Below are 19,654 nucleotides of genomic sequence, written 5' to 3' on the forward strand. Positions count from 1 at the left end.
GGCCAAAAAATAAAATAAACTGCACACAGATACACTCTCAGCGGAGCGGACGCCGGCAGCGACAGCAACAGCGACAGCAACAGCAGCGGCGACGACGCTGCGATAAGATAAAGCGCACGATGACAAAAAGCACCCAGAGCTACTACTATGACGACGACGACGTCGTCGGCGGCTGCCACGAAGTACTCCATGCAACAGCGATGCCAACGCCAACGCCAACGCCGACGTCGACGCCATGGACACGGACTGGCTGCTGTTGGCTGGCTGGCTGGGCGCTCGCTTGCGAGTATAAAAGCCGCTGGCTCGGCCCGAGCGAGCAACACAGAACGGCGAACCGCGTTGCCGAGCACACGAGCCCAGAGCCCAGAGTCCAGAGCCCAGAGAGTGGAAGCCACAAATTGCAGTCAAACGGTAAAGTGAAACATTCGACTCTTTCGTTGTGTGAGTGGTGCAGGTGCAGCGGATGCAGTTGGAGCTGCTACTTCGCTGGAGTGTTAATGTTGGTGTAGCCCGTGTGCCTGTGCCCGTGTGTTTGTGTTGAGAGTTTCCGTTAAAAAAACAAAACAAAAAATAACACCTCAAAATTTTTGAAGAACAATTTTCAAACCCGACAAAAGAACAAGCGAGCGCAAGAACAAGAACAAGCCAAAAGTAACGAGCAAAAGTGCCCCAAAGAATAAGAGCAAGTGGGAGGAGAACAGGAACCAGAGGCCCAGTTTTCCTTGAGTTGTGCTCTTGGCTAAGTGGGCAGATAGTTTCTAAAGGAACGGTAACGGTTACGGTAACGGTAGCAGTACAAGAGGGGACGGACACGGACACGGACCCGGACAAGTAAAAGAAAATTTTGTACTTCTCCACCTTTTCGCTGCTGCCATAATGAATTCATTTGAAAGTGCTGCTCGCTCGGCCACAAGTTTCTCATAAAGTTTTTGCCCAGAGGGAGAAGAAACAAAAAATAATAGCGCAATGTGCCAACACCAGACAGATTCGTCCTCGAAGGATCCTCGTCCTCGTCGTCCTCGTCGTCCGCGTCGTCCGCGTCGTCCTGCCAGTGCGCTTGTTGTTTGGTCAGGCGGCATGCGTCGCAGGCCTTAGGCCGCGCATTGTCTTCCTTCTCCTTCGTAGGCGCTGTTCCAGTTGCGGCCCAGTAGAGTAAATTAAATGTAAATTAATGCAAATTACACGAAATTACTGGCTGGCCGGACCCGCACTCGGATGGACAGTGCAACAAAAGCAGAGAACCTGGTGCTCCGCTTGCAGTTTGCGGTTCGCCCATGGAGCTGCATCAGCAGATAAAGAGCTAGCGACAACGCCGCTTTGCATTGTCTATTATTTTAAATTGGTTGCGCAAATTTACGGCAGCGCAAAAGTAATTAGTGACCGTTGAAAAAACTGTGCCACTGCCCCGCACTCAAAGCGGAACGGAACGGAACGGAGAAAGAATCCATACCCGGACTGGGACTGCCACTGGGAATTGAACAGCGGCTGAGACTGCCCATTGCCGATTGGCGATTGGGTCATTTGGTCAATGGGGCCAGTGGGGGATTAAACAACTTAAAGTTTTCCGATTGTCTGAAGGCCTGTCAATCAATGTTAGAATTGATATTTTAGATATCTGAGGAGCAATACTCTTTTCCCCATGGGAGGAGAACATTCGATTTGCAATCAGAAAACAAACAAAACAATTTAAAAATTGTATGAAAAATTGGTCAATATTTGTTCAGCTCGATTGTAGCATACTTTTCAGCAGGTGATATTTTTTGCAATTGTCATCAAGACTGCAATCCCTCCTGATTTATTGCCAATTTGTCGCCGTGTGCGTTCTGTGTGTTTATGGATTCTGCAGAGCCAACCAAAATTGGGTTTATGCAAATGAAATTGGGCCTCAAGACCGCTCTGTCTAATTCCATTTTCTCAATAAATTGTGGAATCAAATCAAATCGCCCATTCCATAGCTCACAGGCCACTAAAACAGCAATTAAAATGTTGATGTCTTCATATATTGAAATTTATAACTTTGCTGGTGGATATTTATGCGGAGATGGCCCATAAAAAATAAGCGAGGCGCTGCCATATTGAGTTTATTAGAAACACATCTCGAAAAGAAAGGAAGGAGAGGAAAGGGAAACTCTAAGAGCAACTAATTAACGACCGTTCAGCGATGTTGGTTAATGTGGTTGCCTCGTGCCACGAAAGCCAGGCACCATTTGTGGCTGGCAGCGTTTGGTTTTTATGCATTGGCGCATGAGTATTGGTAATTAAAGGAGAGGGGCGGAGCGGGGCGGTGCGGGGAGATGGCAGCTCGAAATTCACAGAATGCAAATGCCACAACGGCAAACAGCGGTGGAACAGGGCGTATGCGTAATCTGCTTTCCGCCGAATTCAATTTGTGCGCATATTTAATTATTAATTTCGCAGATAAACAATACTGGCGTCAGGCTATTGAAAGGCTTTAAAATCCATTGCATTTGCAACTTTCCACTTTCGAATTAAAGGCGACTCATTGGCTTAAATTACGTATTCGTCCTGTCGAGCAGGCAGTCTTATAGGTCTTATGGCACGTGGCAGACAGCCTGACAGCCGAAAAGCAATTGCGAATCGAAATGAATTGAAAAGCGCGCCAAATTGAATTTCACATTTGTTGCTGTGTTTGCCAGGCTCTTAGTAAGTTGAGATCTGTATATTTTTTGTACAGGCTACCAATATGTATTTTTTATTCATTTCTGCTTTCCTCTCGCTCTGTGCGATTCCACGTGATGTTAATTGATGCGCACGTAGAAAATTAATGAACTGTGACAGTCGGATATGGATGTGGGTGAGAGTGTTTGTGCGGCATGTCCTGTGCGTGTACGTGTGTAAAATGCAATATGAAGGTGACACTAAAGGCAACATTGTGTGCAACATAATTATACAATATTAATTATTAATATATCTCATTATCAAGCGATTATTTATTCTTTCGGAATAATGTGTAAATGTATGCCGTATGTCAGGGAATTTGTATGTTTTTGCCCGCATTGAGACACTTGACTGCAAATTTAAGCTATTTGAATATACGTATTTAAGCTAGCTGCTTAGAGCAGTCTCCACTTTAAATCATACACTTTTGATGGGAATCCCCCTCATCTTCCATTACCCAATTATGAAAAGTGAAAACGTACAAGCCTCTTAACAAAATTTATCCGCATCTTGATGGTCTGTAAGCGATAAAATCAACATCCTTAGGTACCTGCAGGTGCCTTGGCTGCTATGATCCTTGCCTTTTCAGCCAACTCAGCCAATATTAGCTTTAGTGAGTGGCAAACCGCTTACCTGCAGCTGACCAAAAGCATTCTACGAGTTGAAAGCATTCTTTCCCATTTTACGCTCATGAGCATATCAAATTTGCGACTCGGAGATATTCCATTTAATTTTATTTCCAAGGCAAAGTGCATTTTCTAAAACTAAACAAAACAAAAGGGGCAGCAGCCAGCACATTGCGAATGCTTTGACTTTGCTGCCGCCGGCACCAGCAGCCAACAGCCATCAGCCATCGGCCATCGGCATTACTTGGCCAACGGTTTGGTCGTTGTCGTTGTAGTTGTCGTTGTCGTTGTCGTTGTCATGTTCATTGCATTCCACTCGACAACCCTGCTGCAATTTCCGTCTGTTGTGGAATTATGCTCTGACTGCCTTTGCCTTTCCGAGACGAGATGAATAAAATGGCAGGGCAGGCAGCATGGGAGATGGGATGAGATGAGAGCCACCGTCCCCGAAAGTAAAACTAAAGTAAATATTGCGATGGGCCCTGGCCACGCCCTGGTGCCACGCCCCGACCATCCATGCCGCTTAATGGCAGTTAAGCAAACACGAGGGCTTTCAGGAGGAATGGCAATGACCATGCCTTTTGATGATTTGCTGCGGATGGCTCATGGCATGGCCTGGCAACCTGATGCCAGTGAATTCCGCCATATATGCTCTCGTATGCTCTTACTCTCGTAGTTTTGTTTAATTTAGCACATGGCCCCGTGCCCCAGCCTCCTGCCAGCCTGCTTCCGCTCAGGTCTCCCCTGTGGCCGCCCTGCCCTCGGTGTGCTTTTGATTGAAGGTTAAATGAGCCAAGCAGCTCTCGCACACACAAAGGGAGCAAGAAGCAGGCTGCCTCAGCTAAAGCCATTGCCTGCATTTGTGTCACATTTGGCTCAAGCCCCCTCGCCCTGCCTCGTTCCCGCATCGCCAGGATGCGTTTGCATTACGCGAAGCTCCTTTTCTTTTTGCATTCTTAGGCAGTCTTGTTTTATTTCCTTTGGCTGAATTAGTTCCCATAAACAAAGCCAGTCAACTAGAGCAGACCCAATCCGTTCTGGTTTTGGCTCTTTACCAGCTTCCTCCTGGCCATGACTGCTAATTTTACGATACGACCTCTTCCTTGGCACAGCCAGAAATTCGAAAAGCTGTCTCACTACGAAATACACTTCATTTCCATATTTGATTATATTTGCCAAGCGCTGCAACTGCCTCTGGCTCTCCCCATATAATTGAGTATTGCTATTTTATCCATTGTTGTCGTTGCAGTTTCCCCATTTCCGTTTAGCGAGGAGCAAAGATAATAGCAACAGCAGCAGCAGCAGCCACAGCAGCGTACAGCCAATAAAAGCGCACTAAATAAAATAACAACAATTTGAACAACAACCAGAATAATGTCGATCTCCGATTTCCGCAAGAAGAAGCTTCTGTTCCTGTTCAACGTGTTCTTTGGTGAGTACTCGTACAAGGGGTCGTATGCGTGCCAGAATGATGAATGGCCGATGATAGGGGCACCAGCATGGAGTTTCTCAAGAGAAACCACAGCAATCGATGTCGGTGTGTGGGTGTGCGGGAGAGTTATTGGCCAAATCGAAAGGAGAAATTCCGCTTTCGTATCGCACAGAAAAACTTTGATTAGATTGCACTCGATTTGTTTCAGAGTTCTTTAATGGGGGATTGTTAAATGGGTCAAATACATCACACACACCCACACACACACACACACACACACACACACACACACACAAGTCTATTGACTGCTGTCAGGAGTGGGAAATGGGAAATGGAAAAGGATTTCAGTTATTATCCTTTGGGACACTCATAATACGAATGACATATATTAGCATGCCATTCCGTTTCGCCGACATCTTCTTGCAGATTTGGCAAGCCGACAAGACAAGACAAGACGGCAGGCAGTCCTCGTTGCGTATACGTAATATGACCCAAAACATGAATTCCATTTGAATGCGCCAAGCGCACTCGACTCTATTCCGTTTTCAAAGGCTGCAACTTGTCAGAGAAGTCAAACAAAACTTGCCACATTTAAAATTGAATTAAAACGCATGCAAATGCCAAAAAAAGAAGCGAAAACTTTCGAGGAGTGCGCGCGGCAACCGCAGTGACTGTGGGCAAAGGTTAAGTTAAGTGCTTTTCAATTATGACTAATTCACCTTCGACGCTGGGACTGGCTTATCCTTGCTGGCAACGCCACAATGCCAGCCTCCTGCTCGTTGGCTCCTTGCCCACCCGCCGTTTGACAGCCAGCTGGTCCGGAAATAACAAAGAATACAGAGTGGCGGAGGGACAGAAAAGAGAGCCATAAAACGCAAGCGCTAAACACTTGACACTGAAATTGAAGTGGCCGTTTGCACACCGTTGCAAATGATAATGACAGGCCCGCATGGCCAAAAGCCAAATGTTTGTAGAATGTGGCAGAGAGATGCGGGGAGACTAGTGGTTGGGGGGGTGGCAGCAGTACGGAAGGAAGTGCGAGCAGGCCGGGCAATAGTGTTTATGTTTCCACCGATGCCGATGCCGATGCCGAGGCCGAGCGGTGTCCACACTCTTGCGGCAGCCGGAACTTTGTCACAGCTGTGTGGTAGATGCATCGCTTGCCATGAAATCCGTTTAGCCAGGCTCATATTGTTCATCGCTCTTTTCTGTTCTCTGTTCTCGGTTCATCCTCGCTCGGGTGGCAACAAACGCAAACAAAACAATGCGGGACTACTTCTACATGCACTTTACGCTCACTGCTTTCAACTGAATTGCCCGAAAAATACCAACAATGCGGACAATACTTCCTCCCCCCAAAAACAGATGTGAACCAAAGCGGGGAAATCGACGTTAAGGACTTCGAGATGGCCATCGAGGTAAGTGGAGCGGCGGCGCTGCCGAACCAAAACGGAAACTACTGTACGAGTATACCCCATAAAAAAGCAACCGAAAAAATGTGAATAAATTTTTTGGAAAATACTTGCAAACTCTGCGAAAAATGCGAGTGTGGAGCGGTGCACTTACATCCCCAAAAACAACAATGGGGGAAAAGGAAAAACAATGCCCGAATTGGCCAAATGTTTTTTGTTGATTTGCATGCACAGTTTGGCTCGGTGGCTCTTCTGATAACTCAATTTGGGAGTGGGTGCTGACTGACGGTTATTGTTTCTCTGCCATTTTCAGCGCGTGTGCAAGCTGCGCGGCTGGTCTAAGGACACCCCAAAGAACAAGGAGACCTACGATTTGATGATGGAAATTTGGACTGGGCTCCGATCCAAGGCGGACAAGGATAACGATGGACAGGTGAGAGCTCCCTTCCCTTCCCTCTGTTGAGTTGTAAATTTCGTGTGGCAATGGCAACGAAAAAAAAAAGAAAGGCAACTGCATGTCAAGTGCTGCAGCTGCCTGGTTTTTGTTGAATGGCTCTGGCTTCATTGTCAGTGCCGAAAGTGCTGAAATCCATGGCCTGCCTCTCGATGCCATTGTGACAGCAGTTGACAAGTGTCCAGCACCTACACACACACACTCACTCACTCATACATATACATACATATATAGGCCAGCACATTACAATGTCGGACGCTTTTTGCATTGTCTGGAGCCCAGGCAGACACACGAAGCCAAAAAAAGAAGAAAAACTTGTTCATAAATTTCCCTTTTTATTGGTGCGGAATTTGGGTGCTGGGTGCCGGCTAGTGGGTGGCTGGGTAAACAAATTCCCTGCCAACCAGCGGAAATTGAATTGTGAATTATTTGAGAAATGCAATCTCAATTCCGGCTGCAGAAGACCATTCACTTGCACATAGTTTTCCAGGCCGCCACGTTCTCATTACCAAGACAAAACTTTGTCATCGGCTACGGGCTCGGGAAATTGTCGCAAGTTTCCCTTTCGGCACAATGGCCATGCCATCGCATAATCGTACAGAGAGTGCAGCAAATTAAATTATAATCCAGCCCCGAACACTGCCACTATTTGTGCCATCCCATCCCAAACCGCGTGCTCCCCCGCTCAATACCAGCATCGACCAAGGGAACCCGCAACAACGCAACCAACGCGATACAAAGCGAACAGAAATTGAAATGTCAGACCAACAAAACCTCGGCTTAGTTCTATTGAAGCGGGTTACTGGTTACGGGCTAGGGGTATTTTGTGTTAGTACTAAACTTGACTCAGTGCGGTGTGGGGTGGGGCCGAATGAGGTAGCGGCAGCATAACTTCAAATGCAACAAAGCCACAAAAGTTTTGGCCAGTGGCCAAAGGACTTGACGGAGTTTTGCTGCCCAAATATGGCCAACTATTGTTGATGTCCTTTGTGACTCGCAGACTATGCGGCTTAAGATTTATTGTTCTGAAGGCACGGGAATGTGCCCTCAAATTAGCTGCAAAAGTATACCTTCCAAGGTATCCACGCATGTCCCACAAGGCCATTTCAATGTAGTCCCTGCCACTTATAGGCCATAAACATCAAAATATGCAGCTATACATATATGTAGTTCGATTGCTTTTTAGAGTTCTTTTCGGGGTTTTGGCATTACAATTGGCCCAAACCTCACACAGTGTCAGTGTGCTTATTTATGGCCATATTAAAACATGGTAAAACGTAACGGCTGCTTTGGCTTGGTCGAAGATACCGCAATTAATGGGCGGAGTACTAACTGCAGTTTTAGGAGGACTGCTTACAGCTGCCAAGTTGGTCAAGGCAAAGATGTTCGATGGTCGATGGTCGCTGGTCGATGTTGCGGTAATTGCCAGTGCTTGGTATTGGCAGCCACGAAACTGTTAATAACGCATCGCTAGATGCCGTCCAGAGGGCATAAATTACACCCCCCTAGTGGTCCCCCAACGACCACCCACCCCCGACTAGCCATAACGCGTTTAATAGGCAATGGGATGGGATGTTTTATGTACCATCTCCGCCTGCGGCTGGGCCGGCTAATGGGCTTTTCAGCACGGGGCGGGATGGATGCATAAATCTGACGCTGTTAGACCACCCAATCTCGGTTCGTCTTGTCTTCCATTACCGCCTCTGTCTCTATCTCTCTATCTCTATTCCTCAGGTCAGCGTCGACGAGTGGTGCAACATGTGGGACGCCTACGCCAAGGATCCGAGCAGCGTGATGGACTGGCAGAATGCCTACATGAACTTCATGTTCGATCTGGAGGATGCCTCCCATGATGGGGGCATCGATGTCACCGAATTCACGCTGGTCTGCTCCAGCTACGGCCTGGAGAAGAACGAGTGCGAGGAAGCCTTCAGCAAGATGGCCCAGGGCCAGACCGACGTCACTCGCGAGCAGTTCGCCGCCTTGTGGAAGGAGTACTTTGCCGCCGAGGACGTGAATGCGCCAGGCAACTTCATCTTTGGCAAGACCAGCTTTTAAGCCACTTTAAGACCCATTGACCGAGAGACCCAGCCGCACTGGTCATGGCCAAAACTGATGAATGCAACAAGTGAAATTATAATGAAAAAAAAGATATCTAATATAAATGTTAATTGATAATGGAAGAGCACGAACGAGAAGGAGGACAATGTCGAATTCGACTTCAATTTGGATCTCGATTCTCTCGATTTGATGCTCCGTCGTTGTTACGTATAGTTGAGTGTTGTTTTCTCTCCAAGTATCTCAAGTTTTGCCCAAATAAATGTTCTAATTTAGTAGAGTAATCGATCTGTCTGTTTATACTTTATATAACGCTCCTAATACGAGTAGAGTACCTACCTACAAAGAGTATCTCTATCATAAATACATACATATACATGTACACTCGTATATGCAAAACTGTACCTTTACGAACTACGACTATATCCTTGCAATGATATCAAATAAATACGAGAGGAAGGATCCACAGGTCCTGTATCTGCATGCGGTGCATTAATCTAAATCTAACTCTAAATCGAAATCTAAATCAATTAAACTGTCAAATTGTTTATGTGTGTGTAGTCGTCGTTTATCGCCCCGCATCTGTGGCGCATAAATTTAAATTTAAATTTAATTGTAAATGTAAAGTGTTCCAAGAAATTACAATAATAAAATCAAAGTATCTATGCAGTCGAATCTCTCACTTGTTGCCGTTGGGGGATTGAGTTGCACTCGAATCGGTGGGACAAACAGCCGCAACCCGATAAGATCTGCAAACGTTTTGCAACCAGTTTATGAATATTAAAATCCTTTCTGTTGTGGATGGACAGTGCTTATAACCGATTTGCGGCGCTCTCTGGGGGGAACGAACATCGTAATTTATGCAACTGCATGCAGGCAGCACTTAAATTGCGGACGCCCACGGCGTGAGTGGCAGCTAAGTTGTGTGGATTAGCCATGGTATCAGCATTCCAATCGCTAATGGGCCATAATGACAGGGCTGTCGGCTTCCAGGAATTCATCCCTTAAAGCAATTAAACCGGATACAGCGGGGTTGGTCCAATTTGCAGTGTAGTTCCAGTGCCTTATAGTAACCCGGACTTGGAATATATGAATATACATATATGAATTCCCTGCACATCCTCACAGTATTTGGGGACCCAACACCTACAAAATCAGGGATCTTCCACATAATCATACAAAACATCAATATGCATGATCGAAGTGCAATCAATAAAAGCTTGTAGTCGTGGCACCACATCCCGAGGCACGGTTTTGGTGTTTGTTTGTAATTGTATTTCCATCAAAATACAAATTTTGTAAAAATGTACAATATGGCTGTGTCTCTCTGCACCAACGTACTATAAGTTGTGGCTGTCCTCCTGCGGGCCATAGCCATGATGCCGCTGCTGTGTCGCTGAATCGACAATGTGGCGACTCGTCCACTGTAGAAAGGACCACTGAACGTCACCGGAATTGTGGGTTCACGACCCCGGAAAAGAATGTCAGCAACCCGCCCATTCATACGCCGCCGAATCACACACTGGGCTTCAACTTCGAGACGCGTAAGTAAATCAGTACATATTTGTGGATACATTTTAAAATATATATTCCTTCACACAGCGTACCCCTTACACAAGAGCAACCTGGTTCAAAAAGAGCAGAGAAAACTAAATATTTTTGATTGGGGAAAATGTCCTTTATCCTTGATCCATCAAATCAGGGGCATATCTCGGCTATTTATGGGCCGATCGGAGAGCGGCATGCCTTTTCGTGATCGGGCGAGTCCTGCCAATCGACTGCCATCGGAAAAAGGGACATCCATATTTTCACGATTTTCGCAAAAAATCATGATGGTTACATCATTAAAATTGCCAAAAATCGGCCCCATTTTCGAAGTCGAGATTTTGATGCCGTTTGACTCTCTGGATCCCCACGATCCTGGGAGAGTGGGTCCTACACCGATCTGGTCTTATTAGTCTGAGATATAGCCTACCGAAGATTTGGATTTGCGTATCTTTAAAATACTGGTTTCTTCTGTATGCTATATCTCTGCTATACGGCAGCCGATCGGAGAGCGGCGTGTCTTTTCGTGATCGGGCGAGTCCTGCTAATCGACTGCCATTGGAAAAAGGGACATCCATATTTTCACGATTTTCGCAAAAAATCATGATGGTTACATCATTAAAATTGCCAAAAATCGGCCCCATTTTCGAAGTCGACCGTTTGACTCTCTGGATCCCCACGGTCCTGGGAAAGTAGGTCCCGATCTGGCTCTATTAGTCTGAGATATAGCCTACCGAAGATTTGGATTTGCGTATCTTTAAAATACTGGTTTCTTCTGTATGCTATATCTCTGCTATACGGCAGCCGATCGGAGAGCGGCGTGTCTTTTCGTGATCGGGCGAGTCCTGCTAATCGACTGCCATCGGAAAAAGGGACATCCATATTTTCACGATTTTCGCAAAAAATCATGATGGTTACATCATTAAAATTGCCAAAAATCGGCCCCATTTTCGAAGTCGAGATTTTGATGCCGTTTGACTCTCTGGATCCCCATGGTCCTGGGAGAGCGGGTTCTGCACCGATCTGGCCCTAATAGTCTGAGATATAGCCTACCGAAGATTTGGATTTGCGTATCTTTAAAATACTGGTTTCTTCTGTATGCTATATCTCTGCTATACGGCAGCCGATCTCGGCGTGGCATGGCTCTTCGTGACCGGGCGAGTCCTGCCAATCGACTGCCATCTGAAAAAGGGACATCCATATTTTCACGATTTTCGCAAAAAATCATGATGGTTACATCATTAAAATTGCCAAAAATCGGCCCCATTTTCGAAGTCGAGATTTTGATGCCGTTTGACTCTCTGGATCCCCATGGTCCTGGGAGAGCGGGTTCTGCACCGATCTGGCCCTAATAGTCTGAGATATAGCCTACCGAAGATTTGGATTTGCGTATCTTTAAAATACTGGTTTCTTCTGTATGCTATATCTCTGCTATACGGCAGCCGATCTCGGCGTGGCATGGCTCTTCGTGACCGGGCGAGTCCTGCCAATCGACTGCCATCTGAAAAAGGGACATCCATATTTTCACGATTTTCGCAAAAAATCATGATGGTTACATCATTAAAATTGCCAAAAATCGGCCCCATTTTCGAAGTCGAGATTTTGATGCCGTTTGACTCTCTGGATCCCCATGGTCCTGGGAGAGCGGGTTCTGCACCGATCTGGCCCTAATAGTCTGAGATATAGCCTACCGAAGATTTGGATTTGCGTATCTTTAAAATACTGGTTTCTTCTGTATGCTATATCTCTGCTATACGGCAGCCGATCTCGGCGTGGCATGGCTCTTCGTGACCGGGCGAGTCCTGCCAATCGACTGCCATCTGAAAAAGGGACATCCATATTTTCACGATTTTCGCAAAAAATCATGATGGTTACATCATTAAAATTGCCAAAAATCGGCCCCATTTTCGAAGTCGAGATTTTGATGCCGTTTGATCCCCATGGTTCTGGGAGAGCGGGTCCTGCACCGATCTGGCCCTAATAGTCTGAGATATAGCCTACCGAAGATTTGGATTTGCGTATCTTTAAAATACTGGTTTCTTCTGTATGCTATATCTCTGCTATACGGCAGCCGATCGGAGAGCGGCATGTCTTTTCGTGATCGGGAGAAGATTTGAATTTGCGATCTGTAAAATACTGTTACTTTATTTAACTCTTCCTTCCATTTTAGCAGGTCGCACCCTCCGGTGGCTAGGAATACCTTTTGCGTGCCCGTGGTCACCGGTTTGCCTACTATTGGTTGCCAGGGGTATCGCCCTTTTGGTCTTCCGGTAATCTGGTGGATCCTGCGCACGGGGCCACGATGCCCGATGACGACTTTGGGTCCGGCCACTGCCGTGGCGCTCTTCCTTGCTTTCCACGCTGTTTGGTGGCAGCATTGGCTGTTCCGCTGTGGGCCACAGCCATGCTACCGGCTGTGGAGTGGAGTTCCGTCCGCTGAATCGTTGGTTCCCACCAACGGGAAATAATGTCAGCCACCCCTTCATACGCCGGCGACTCAAACGCTGGGCTTCAGCTTCGAGATGCGTAAGTGAATCATTATATAATTGTGGATGTATGTATCTTAAAATATATCTTCCCTTACAGCGAACCTATGAACCCTACGCTTTGCCACAAAACGAGTCGCATCCGATTTCGCCCCGCCAGACGGACTCCTATCCAATCATTATCGACACTCCAGACAGACCGAGTCCTAACCCAGCCAGACAGAATAATATCGCAGCAGGACAGAAGCGTACCCCTGCAAGATCCTAACCTAACAAGCCATCGTCATCCTTCCACCTGGCCATCGACAACAAGGACTTTGACTATGTCAACCAAAGGGGGGACTACTCGGGATACTAGACTCCCGATAGATATCGTTGCTGTTAGGTTTAAGGATATACGCGTATATGTATATATTTATATTGTAGATACAAATTTGATCCACTTGTTTATTTAGTTATTCTAAGCTAAGTTTTGATGAATAAAACTATTGAAAAATCATCCTTGCTGTATCCTTTATGGGGGAAAGTATGCTGATAAAAAAGGGCGTGGCACGCTCTGATCGGTTCACAAATAGCGGAGCTAACAAAATATTTCTGAGCGGGGAAAAGTCCTTGATCCTTGATAAGGACTCCATCAAATCACGAACATTTTTCCGATCACAGGAAGCCCACAAATAGCCGAAAAAACTAAATATGTATGGTTGGGCTTGTTGTAGTCCTTACTGAAGAATCACGGGGGTGCGGATCTGTAATGCCCTGAGAAATAAGAGAGAAAACAAGATTTATATGTCTGGAGAAAGTATCCTTAGTCCTTGATAAGGACTTCATCAGGTCAAGGATGCTATTCCGAACATAAGAAGCCATCGCACGTCTCGATTGGGTAACAAATGATGAATTTATGCCTTAAACAACAAATTACAACAACTACATCCAGTTATTACAACAACAACGACTGCCAATTTGGTCGAGCTCGAAACCGAGATTTTTCGATTTTCAGATCTGGGATACCAGGCGAACAGAAATCAGCAGAAGGTCGCTCGATTTTTTTAAAAAATAAAAAAAAAATCTTATTTATTTATTTTCCCCCGCTTTTTAAACCCCAAAAGTATTCAGTGCAATTTTTTCAAACCCCAAAAACATACAATGAAATTTTTTGAAATAGCTAAAGTTGCTTGCTGCTGATTCCTGTTCGCCTGGTATTCCAGATCTAAAATTCTCGTATTTGGCCGTTTGGTCGGCAAGTTGTTGTTGTACAACAATTTATTTTACAACAATTGACAACAACAACTTTTATTGTTTTCTCCGTTATTTGTGGCCCGATCGGGACGTGCGAGGGCTTCCTGTGATCGGTATTATATTCTTGATTTGTTGGAGTCCTTATGAAGGACCAAGGATCAGGGATATTTTCTCCAGACATATATATCTTGTTTTCTACCTTATTTGTGGCCCGATCAGGGCCTTCCGTTATCAGAAAAATGTCCTTGATTCTTCAGTAAGGACTACAACAAGCCCAACCATACCTATTAAGTTTTGTGGGTTATTTGAGGGCCGATCTGGGCGTGCGATGGCTTCCTGTGATCGAAAAAATGTGCTTGATTTGATGGAGTCCTTATCAAGGATCAAGGACATTTTTCCCAATCAACAATTTTTAGTTTTCTCCGCCATTTGTGAAAAGATCTAGACATGCCACGCCTGCAATCGGAATAGTTTCCCCCATAAATAATAAAGCAAGGATGATTTTTCAATAGTTTTATTCATCAAAACTTAGCTTAGAATAACTAAATAAGCAAGTGGATCAAATTTGTATCTACAATATAAATATATACATATACGCGTATATCCTTAAACCTAACAGCAACGATATCTATCTGGAGTCTAGTATCCCGAGTAGCCCGTCCCTTGATTGACATAGTCAAAGTCCTTGTTGTCGATGGCTTGTTAGGTTAGGATCTTGCAGGGGTACGCTTCTGTCCTGCTGCGATATTATTCTGTCTGGCTGGGTTAGGACTCGGTCTGTCTGGAGTGTCGATAATGATTGGATAGGAGTCCGTCTGGCGGGGCGAAATCGGATGCGACTCGTTTTGTGGCAAAGCGTAGGGTTCATAGGTTCGCTGTAAGGGAAGATATATTTTAAGATACATACATCCACAATTATATAATGATTCACTTACGCATCTCGAAGCTGAAGCCCAGCGTTTGAGTCGCCGGCGTATGAAGGGGTGGCTGACATTATTTCCCGTTGGTGGGAACCAACGATTCAGCGGACGGAACTCCACTCCACAGCCGGTAGCATGGCTGTGGCCCACAGCGGAACAGCCAATGCTGCCACCAAACAGCGTGGAAAGCAAGGAAGAGCGCCACGGCAGTGGCCGGACCCAAAGTCGTCATCGGGCATCGTGGCCCCGTGCGCAGGATCCACCAGATTACCGGAAGACCAAAAGGGCGATACCCCTGGCAACCAATAGTAGGCAAACCGGTGACCACGGGCACGCAAAAGGTATTCCTAGCCACCGGAGGGTGCGACCTGCTAAAATGGAAGGAAGAGTTAAATAAAGTAACAGTATTTTACAGATCGCAAATTCAAATCTTCTCCCGATCACGAAAAGACATGCCGCTCTCCGATCGGCTGCCGTATAGCAGAGATATAGCATACAGAAGAAACCAGTATTTTAAAGATACGCAAATCCAAATCTTCGGTAGGCTATATCTCAGACTATTAGGGCCAGATCGGTGTAGGACCCACTCTCCCAGGATCGTGGGGATCCAGAGAGTCAAACGGCATCAAAATCTCGACTTCGAAAATGGGGCCGATTTTTGGCAATTTTAATGATGTAACCATCATGATTTTTTGCGAAAATCGTGAAAATATGGATGTCCCTTTTTCCGATGGCAGTCGATTGGCAGGACTCGCCCGGTCACGAAGAGCCATGCCACGCCGAGATCGGCTGCCGTATAGCAGAGATATAGCATACAGAAGAAACCAGTATTTTAAGGATACGCAAATCCAAATCTTCGGTAGGCTATATCTCAGACTATTAGGGCCAGATCGGTGCAGGACCCACTCTCCCAGGACCATGGGGATCCAGAGAGTCAAACGGCATCAAAATCTCGACTTCGAAAATGGGGCCGATTTTTGGCAATTTTAATGATGGTTACATCATGATTTTTTGCGAAAATCGTGAAAATATGGATGTTCTTTTTTCCGGTGGAAGTCGATTGGCAGGACTCGCCCGATCACGAAAAGGCATGCCGCTCTCCGATCGGCCCATAAATAGCCGAGATATGCCCCTGATTTGATGGATCAAGGATAAAGGACATTTTCCCCAATCAAAAATATTTAGTTTTCTCTGCTATTTTTGAACCAGGTTGATCTTGTGTAAGGGGTACGCTGTGTGAAGGAAGATATACTTTAAAATGTAACCACAAATATGTATATACTGATTTACTTACGCGTCTCGAAGTTGAAGCCCAGTGTGTGATTCGGCGGCGTATGAATGGGCGGGTTGCTGATATTCTTTCCCGGGGTCGTGAACCCACAATTCCGGTGTCGTTCACTGGTCCTTTCTACAGTGGACGAGTCGCCACATTGTCGATTCAGCGACACAGCAGCGGCATCATGGCTATGGCCCGCAGCAGGACAGCCAGTGGCTGCCGTCCAGGCAAATTCCTGCCATGCCACAACTTTCTAGTACGTTGTTGCAGAGAGACACAGCCAAGCCAAGGAAAACAAAATGTATATGTCTATAGAAAATATCCTTGATCCTTGTCCTTGATAGGGACTTCATCTGATCAAGGATGTTATTCCGGTTACAGGAACAGCAACCATTTTCAATTTGGCGCAATTTGGATTGCAAGGATAATTTTTTAAAAGCTTTATTAATTAAGACATAGCTTAGTATAACATTTGTATCTACTATCTAAATGAATGCTTAAACCTAAAAACAAAGAGATCCATGGTGAATTTTACGCGACTAGTCGGCGCCATCTGTTGGTAGTTACATGAACTGTACGATTGATTTTTACATTAGCTTGGCACTCAAATTCGAAATTAAATGATGGGTAGCACTTTTTGTTTGTTTCTCTGTGTCTGGCAGCGCTTGCACTTGGATGCATAAATTGGTCCACTCTCCATTTGATTGGGAGAAATCCAATACTGTTTCAATACCAACACTAATTATAAATCAGAGTTAAGTATTTTTTCAAATATTCAAGTGGATTCGATTTTGTTTTAGATGTGATTAACGATTTTTGTGGGGAAATTTAGAGCAAAAAACATCAAACGATATGGCAACACCAGCTAAACAGCTGATAACCGCCCGCGTTTTATTTTGTTTACCAAATATTCATATATTAAAAATATCCACAAACTATGAGTAATATCGTTCAATACGTTGTGGTTCGCAGTGACCTGCGTTCGGCCCTCAATTGGCCCCTGGGGGCCATTATTGCACAATGCTGTCATGCCACGGCAGCCGTGATGCACTTGAATGCAGAAGACGCTGAAACGGTGGCGTATCTGAAAGATCTCGACAACATGCACAAGGTTGTGCTGCAGGTTCGTATTGTTTACATCGGTACTCAGCCTGACAGGCAGATAGACAGACAGTAATCAAAGTATTCCATTCCGTTCACAACAGGCCAAGGACGAGGCGGCGTTGGTGAAACTCGGCGAAAAGTTGAAGGAGAATGAAATAAAACACAAACTTTGGATTGAGCAGCCGGAGAACATACCCACCTGCATCGCATTGAAGCCATATGTGAAGGAAAGCGTTCATAAATACGTTAAGCACCTCAAGCTACTGAAAGAGTAATAAAAATGAACAAGTTTCAAAAGTAATTACTCAACAGGATCACAGCCCCATATCCCTGCGACTGCGGCACTCAAAGTCGATGGGGGGAAAGCGTGGAATTTTCATTGCGAGAGGCTTAAATGCATTTTACTTTTGCTTGATTTTTATTGAAGTTTTGTTTTTAAATAGTTTTTGTAAAAAATAGCTGGGTTCCAGGTTTGCTTATTGCCGTAGAAATACTCGTAGATGTAGTAGATACATTTCGCATATTTAGAGGTACATTAAATCTAGAATTAAATGTTGCTTTTGTTCAATGAATGCCTAGAGCGACGCCCTCGTCATCGTCATCGTCATGGAGCTGGAGCCGAACTGGTTGCAACTTTGGAGCAATTTGGCACAGATGCAGGAAGCAGATACAGATATATGTAGTAATAGGTGTAGTTATACAGTACAGAGTGTGTGTATGTGTATGGATAGAGCTTTGTTCGATTCCTACATTTAACAATAACAAATTACTAAAATTAAGACCAAAGCGCTTAGATTCTTCGTATGGATATTGCGGTAGCAGGACCACGCCTTCGATGCAACCGTCGCATGGTGGCTGCTGGGGCTGTCGATTAGTTTTTTGTGTGCGTCTGCTGTAGCGCGTTAAGCTCGTCCTTGAGCCAGGCCTGCCAGTTCTCCTGCTGGATTGGGTGGGGAGGGAGGGCAAAACAGATGGTTAACCAAAAATGGGCACAGTTTTTGGATTAGGAATCAAAAAAGACAAATGAGCGCCACGCAGGACCAGGACCCATCACCAAGAGCTAAGCCAGTGTGTAACTACGATAGTGTTTGTGTATCTGTGTTCAAGCGAAAGGGTAATTGATGGATAGAGCGAGGTGAGCGGCAGAGTGTATGGTAATGGCGAACCGTTAGAAGCAGCAGCCAGCCAGCCACTTGGCATTTGTTAACGCTAATTGCAAATGTCAACAGAGCGAAACAGAGCCAGAAGCTCGCTCGCAGCGGAAATCGGAAATGCTTAACTAGTAGCCATTGCCATTGCCTTCTGTCTGTGCGTGTGCCTCTGCCTCTGCCTGTGGCTGTGTCAGTGTGCGTGAAAGTGAGTGCCAGTGTGTGTGTGTGTGTGGGTGTGTTTCAAGTGGAAGTGTAAGTGGATTTTGTGTGGTGTGTGTGTCTCAGAGAGCGGGTCTGTGTCTGTTTGCTTTGGTATGTTTGTGTTTGCCATTTGCTGGGTCGTCGGTTGCGTTGCCGCTGCCTGTTCTGTTTCCTTTTCACTCATTGTTATGCAAATTATCCTGATATTCATCATATTCGTTTTCATTATCCTCCGCCTCCGCCTGCTCCTCGTCCTCCTCCTCCTCCTGCTCGTAATCGCTGGCGTTGCTTTCCGGCTGCGTTACATCGGGCAAATAATCCTTGTGCACGGGCGTTGAGATGATTGGCTCCTATAGGGCGACGACGGCGACGGCGACGGCGACCCATACCCATTCCGGATTCCGCATTCCATCCGCATCCGGTCCACGTTTTGGGTGTCGATGGGTGGCGGGTAGTAGTGGAGTGTCGGATAGTGGGTGTTCGTTTGCGTTCGCAAGTGGTGTATTAGTGGGTGTGTGTATGTGTGTTTGTGTGTGCAAAAGCAAAAGTTAGTTAAACCAAGTTAGACAACAAGATACATACGAGTACAATAAATAGGGCTAGGAGCTAGGGGGCTTGGGAGCTTGGGAGCTAGGAGGGAGCTGGTTGGTTCATGCGAAATTTCAATTATCAACTTTTTTTGTTAGCCAATTGAGGGAGGGAGGGAGCTTTGGGTTTGGTTTGGTTTGGTTTTTGTGTAAAACGAATCGCATGCTAACCTTTGGCGGCCGCCAGCCACAGCCGGGCAACGGCAGCCCGTCGGCGCCCAGGGGGCATGGTGCGTCCAGTCCAGGCACGCCCTGTTCGCCCTTGTCGCCGCGATCTCCTTTGCGTCCCCGCTTACCGGGCGGGCCAGCATCGCCACGTGAGCCCTGCTCCCCGCGCGGACCTTCCTGGCCGGGTATGCCGTCGGTGCCCTTTTTGGGTTTCATTGTACACAAGTGTGTGTTTAAGTGTTCGTGTGTGGGTTGTGTGTGTTGGTAGAGAGTGGGGGTGTGAGTTTTGGGGGTCAAAGAGTGTTGCAAAGATGGAGGA

General features: G+C 46.0%; 3 protein-coding genes across 4 annotated transcripts in view; 2 read left to right on the forward strand and 1 right to left on the reverse strand.

Annotated features, from left to right (window-relative positions):
* Positions 1-330: 330 nt before the first annotated feature.
* Positions 331-9,326, forward strand: LOC6598602 (calexcitin-2). Of its 2 annotated transcripts, XM_026994990.1 has the most exons (5): positions 331-411; positions 4,555-4,737; positions 6,103-6,155; positions 6,463-6,582; positions 8,338-8,661. In XM_026994990.1, exons 2-5 carry the CDS (start codon positions 4,680-4,682, stop codon positions 8,659-8,661), a joined length of 555 nt encoding a protein of 184 aa, XP_026850791.1. In that variant the 5' UTR covers positions 331-411; positions 4,555-4,679. The 2 variants fall into 2 exon arrangements, with proteins under 2 accessions (XP_026850791.1, XP_002023847.1); XM_002023811.2 differs by lacking the exon at positions 331-411 and having other exon boundaries at positions 4,680-4,737; positions 8,338-9,326.
* Positions 9,327-17,041: 7,715 nt separating this feature from the next.
* On the forward strand, positions 17,042-17,529 carry LOC6598603 (putative peptidyl-tRNA hydrolase PTRHD1). Its single transcript, XM_002023812.2, has 2 exons — positions 17,042-17,247; positions 17,330-17,529. Exons 1-2 carry the CDS (start codon positions 17,062-17,064, stop codon positions 17,501-17,503), a joined length of 360 nt encoding a protein of 119 aa, XP_002023848.1. The 5' UTR covers positions 17,042-17,061; the 3' UTR covers positions 17,504-17,529.
* Positions 17,530-17,627: 98 nt separating this feature from the next.
* LOC6598604 (collagen alpha chain CG42342) overlaps positions 17,628-19,654 on the reverse strand; it is a 63,640-nt gene continuing 61,613 nt past the window's right edge. The window contains exons 15-16 of the mRNA XM_026994699.1: positions 19,339-19,536; positions 17,628-18,165 (exon numbers count right to left, since the gene is read on the reverse strand). Of these exons, the coding sequence (XP_026850500.1) occupies positions 18,100-18,165; positions 19,339-19,536 (264 nt within the window). The 3' untranslated portion in view covers positions 17,628-18,099. The remainder of the gene's footprint in view (positions 18,166-19,338; positions 19,537-19,654) is intronic.

The sequence above is a fragment of the Drosophila persimilis genome, unplaced genomic scaffold (genome assembly GCF_003286085.1).
Source record: "Drosophila persimilis strain 14011-0111.01,24,50 unplaced genomic scaffold, DperRS2 tig00000000-arrow-pilon, whole genome shotgun sequence".
Lineage (NCBI taxonomy): Eukaryota > Metazoa > Arthropoda > Insecta > Diptera > Drosophilidae > Drosophila > Drosophila persimilis.

Bases quoted from the DNA above. Each gene is read 5' to 3' on its own strand.
- LOC6598602 (XM_026994990.1), top strand. From the start codon at position 4,680: ATGTCGATCTCCGATTTCCGCAAGAAGAAGCTTCTGTTCCTGTTCAAC. The intron at 6,156-6,462 runs GTAAGTGGAGCG...TGCCATTTTCAG, and splicing joins ACTTCGAGATGGCCATCGAG to CGCGTGTGCAAGCTGCGCGG. The intron at 6,583-8,337 runs GTGAGAGCTCCC...TCTATTCCTCAG, and splicing joins ACAAGGATAACGATGGACAG to GTCAGCGTCGACGAGTGGTG.
- LOC6598603 (XM_002023812.2), top strand. From the start codon at position 17,062: ATGAGTAATATCGTTCAATACGTTGTGGTTCGCAGTGACCTGCGTTCG. The intron at 17,248-17,329 runs GTTCGTATTGTT...CGTTCACAACAG, and splicing joins TGCACAAGGTTGTGCTGCAG to GCCAAGGACGAGGCGGCGTT.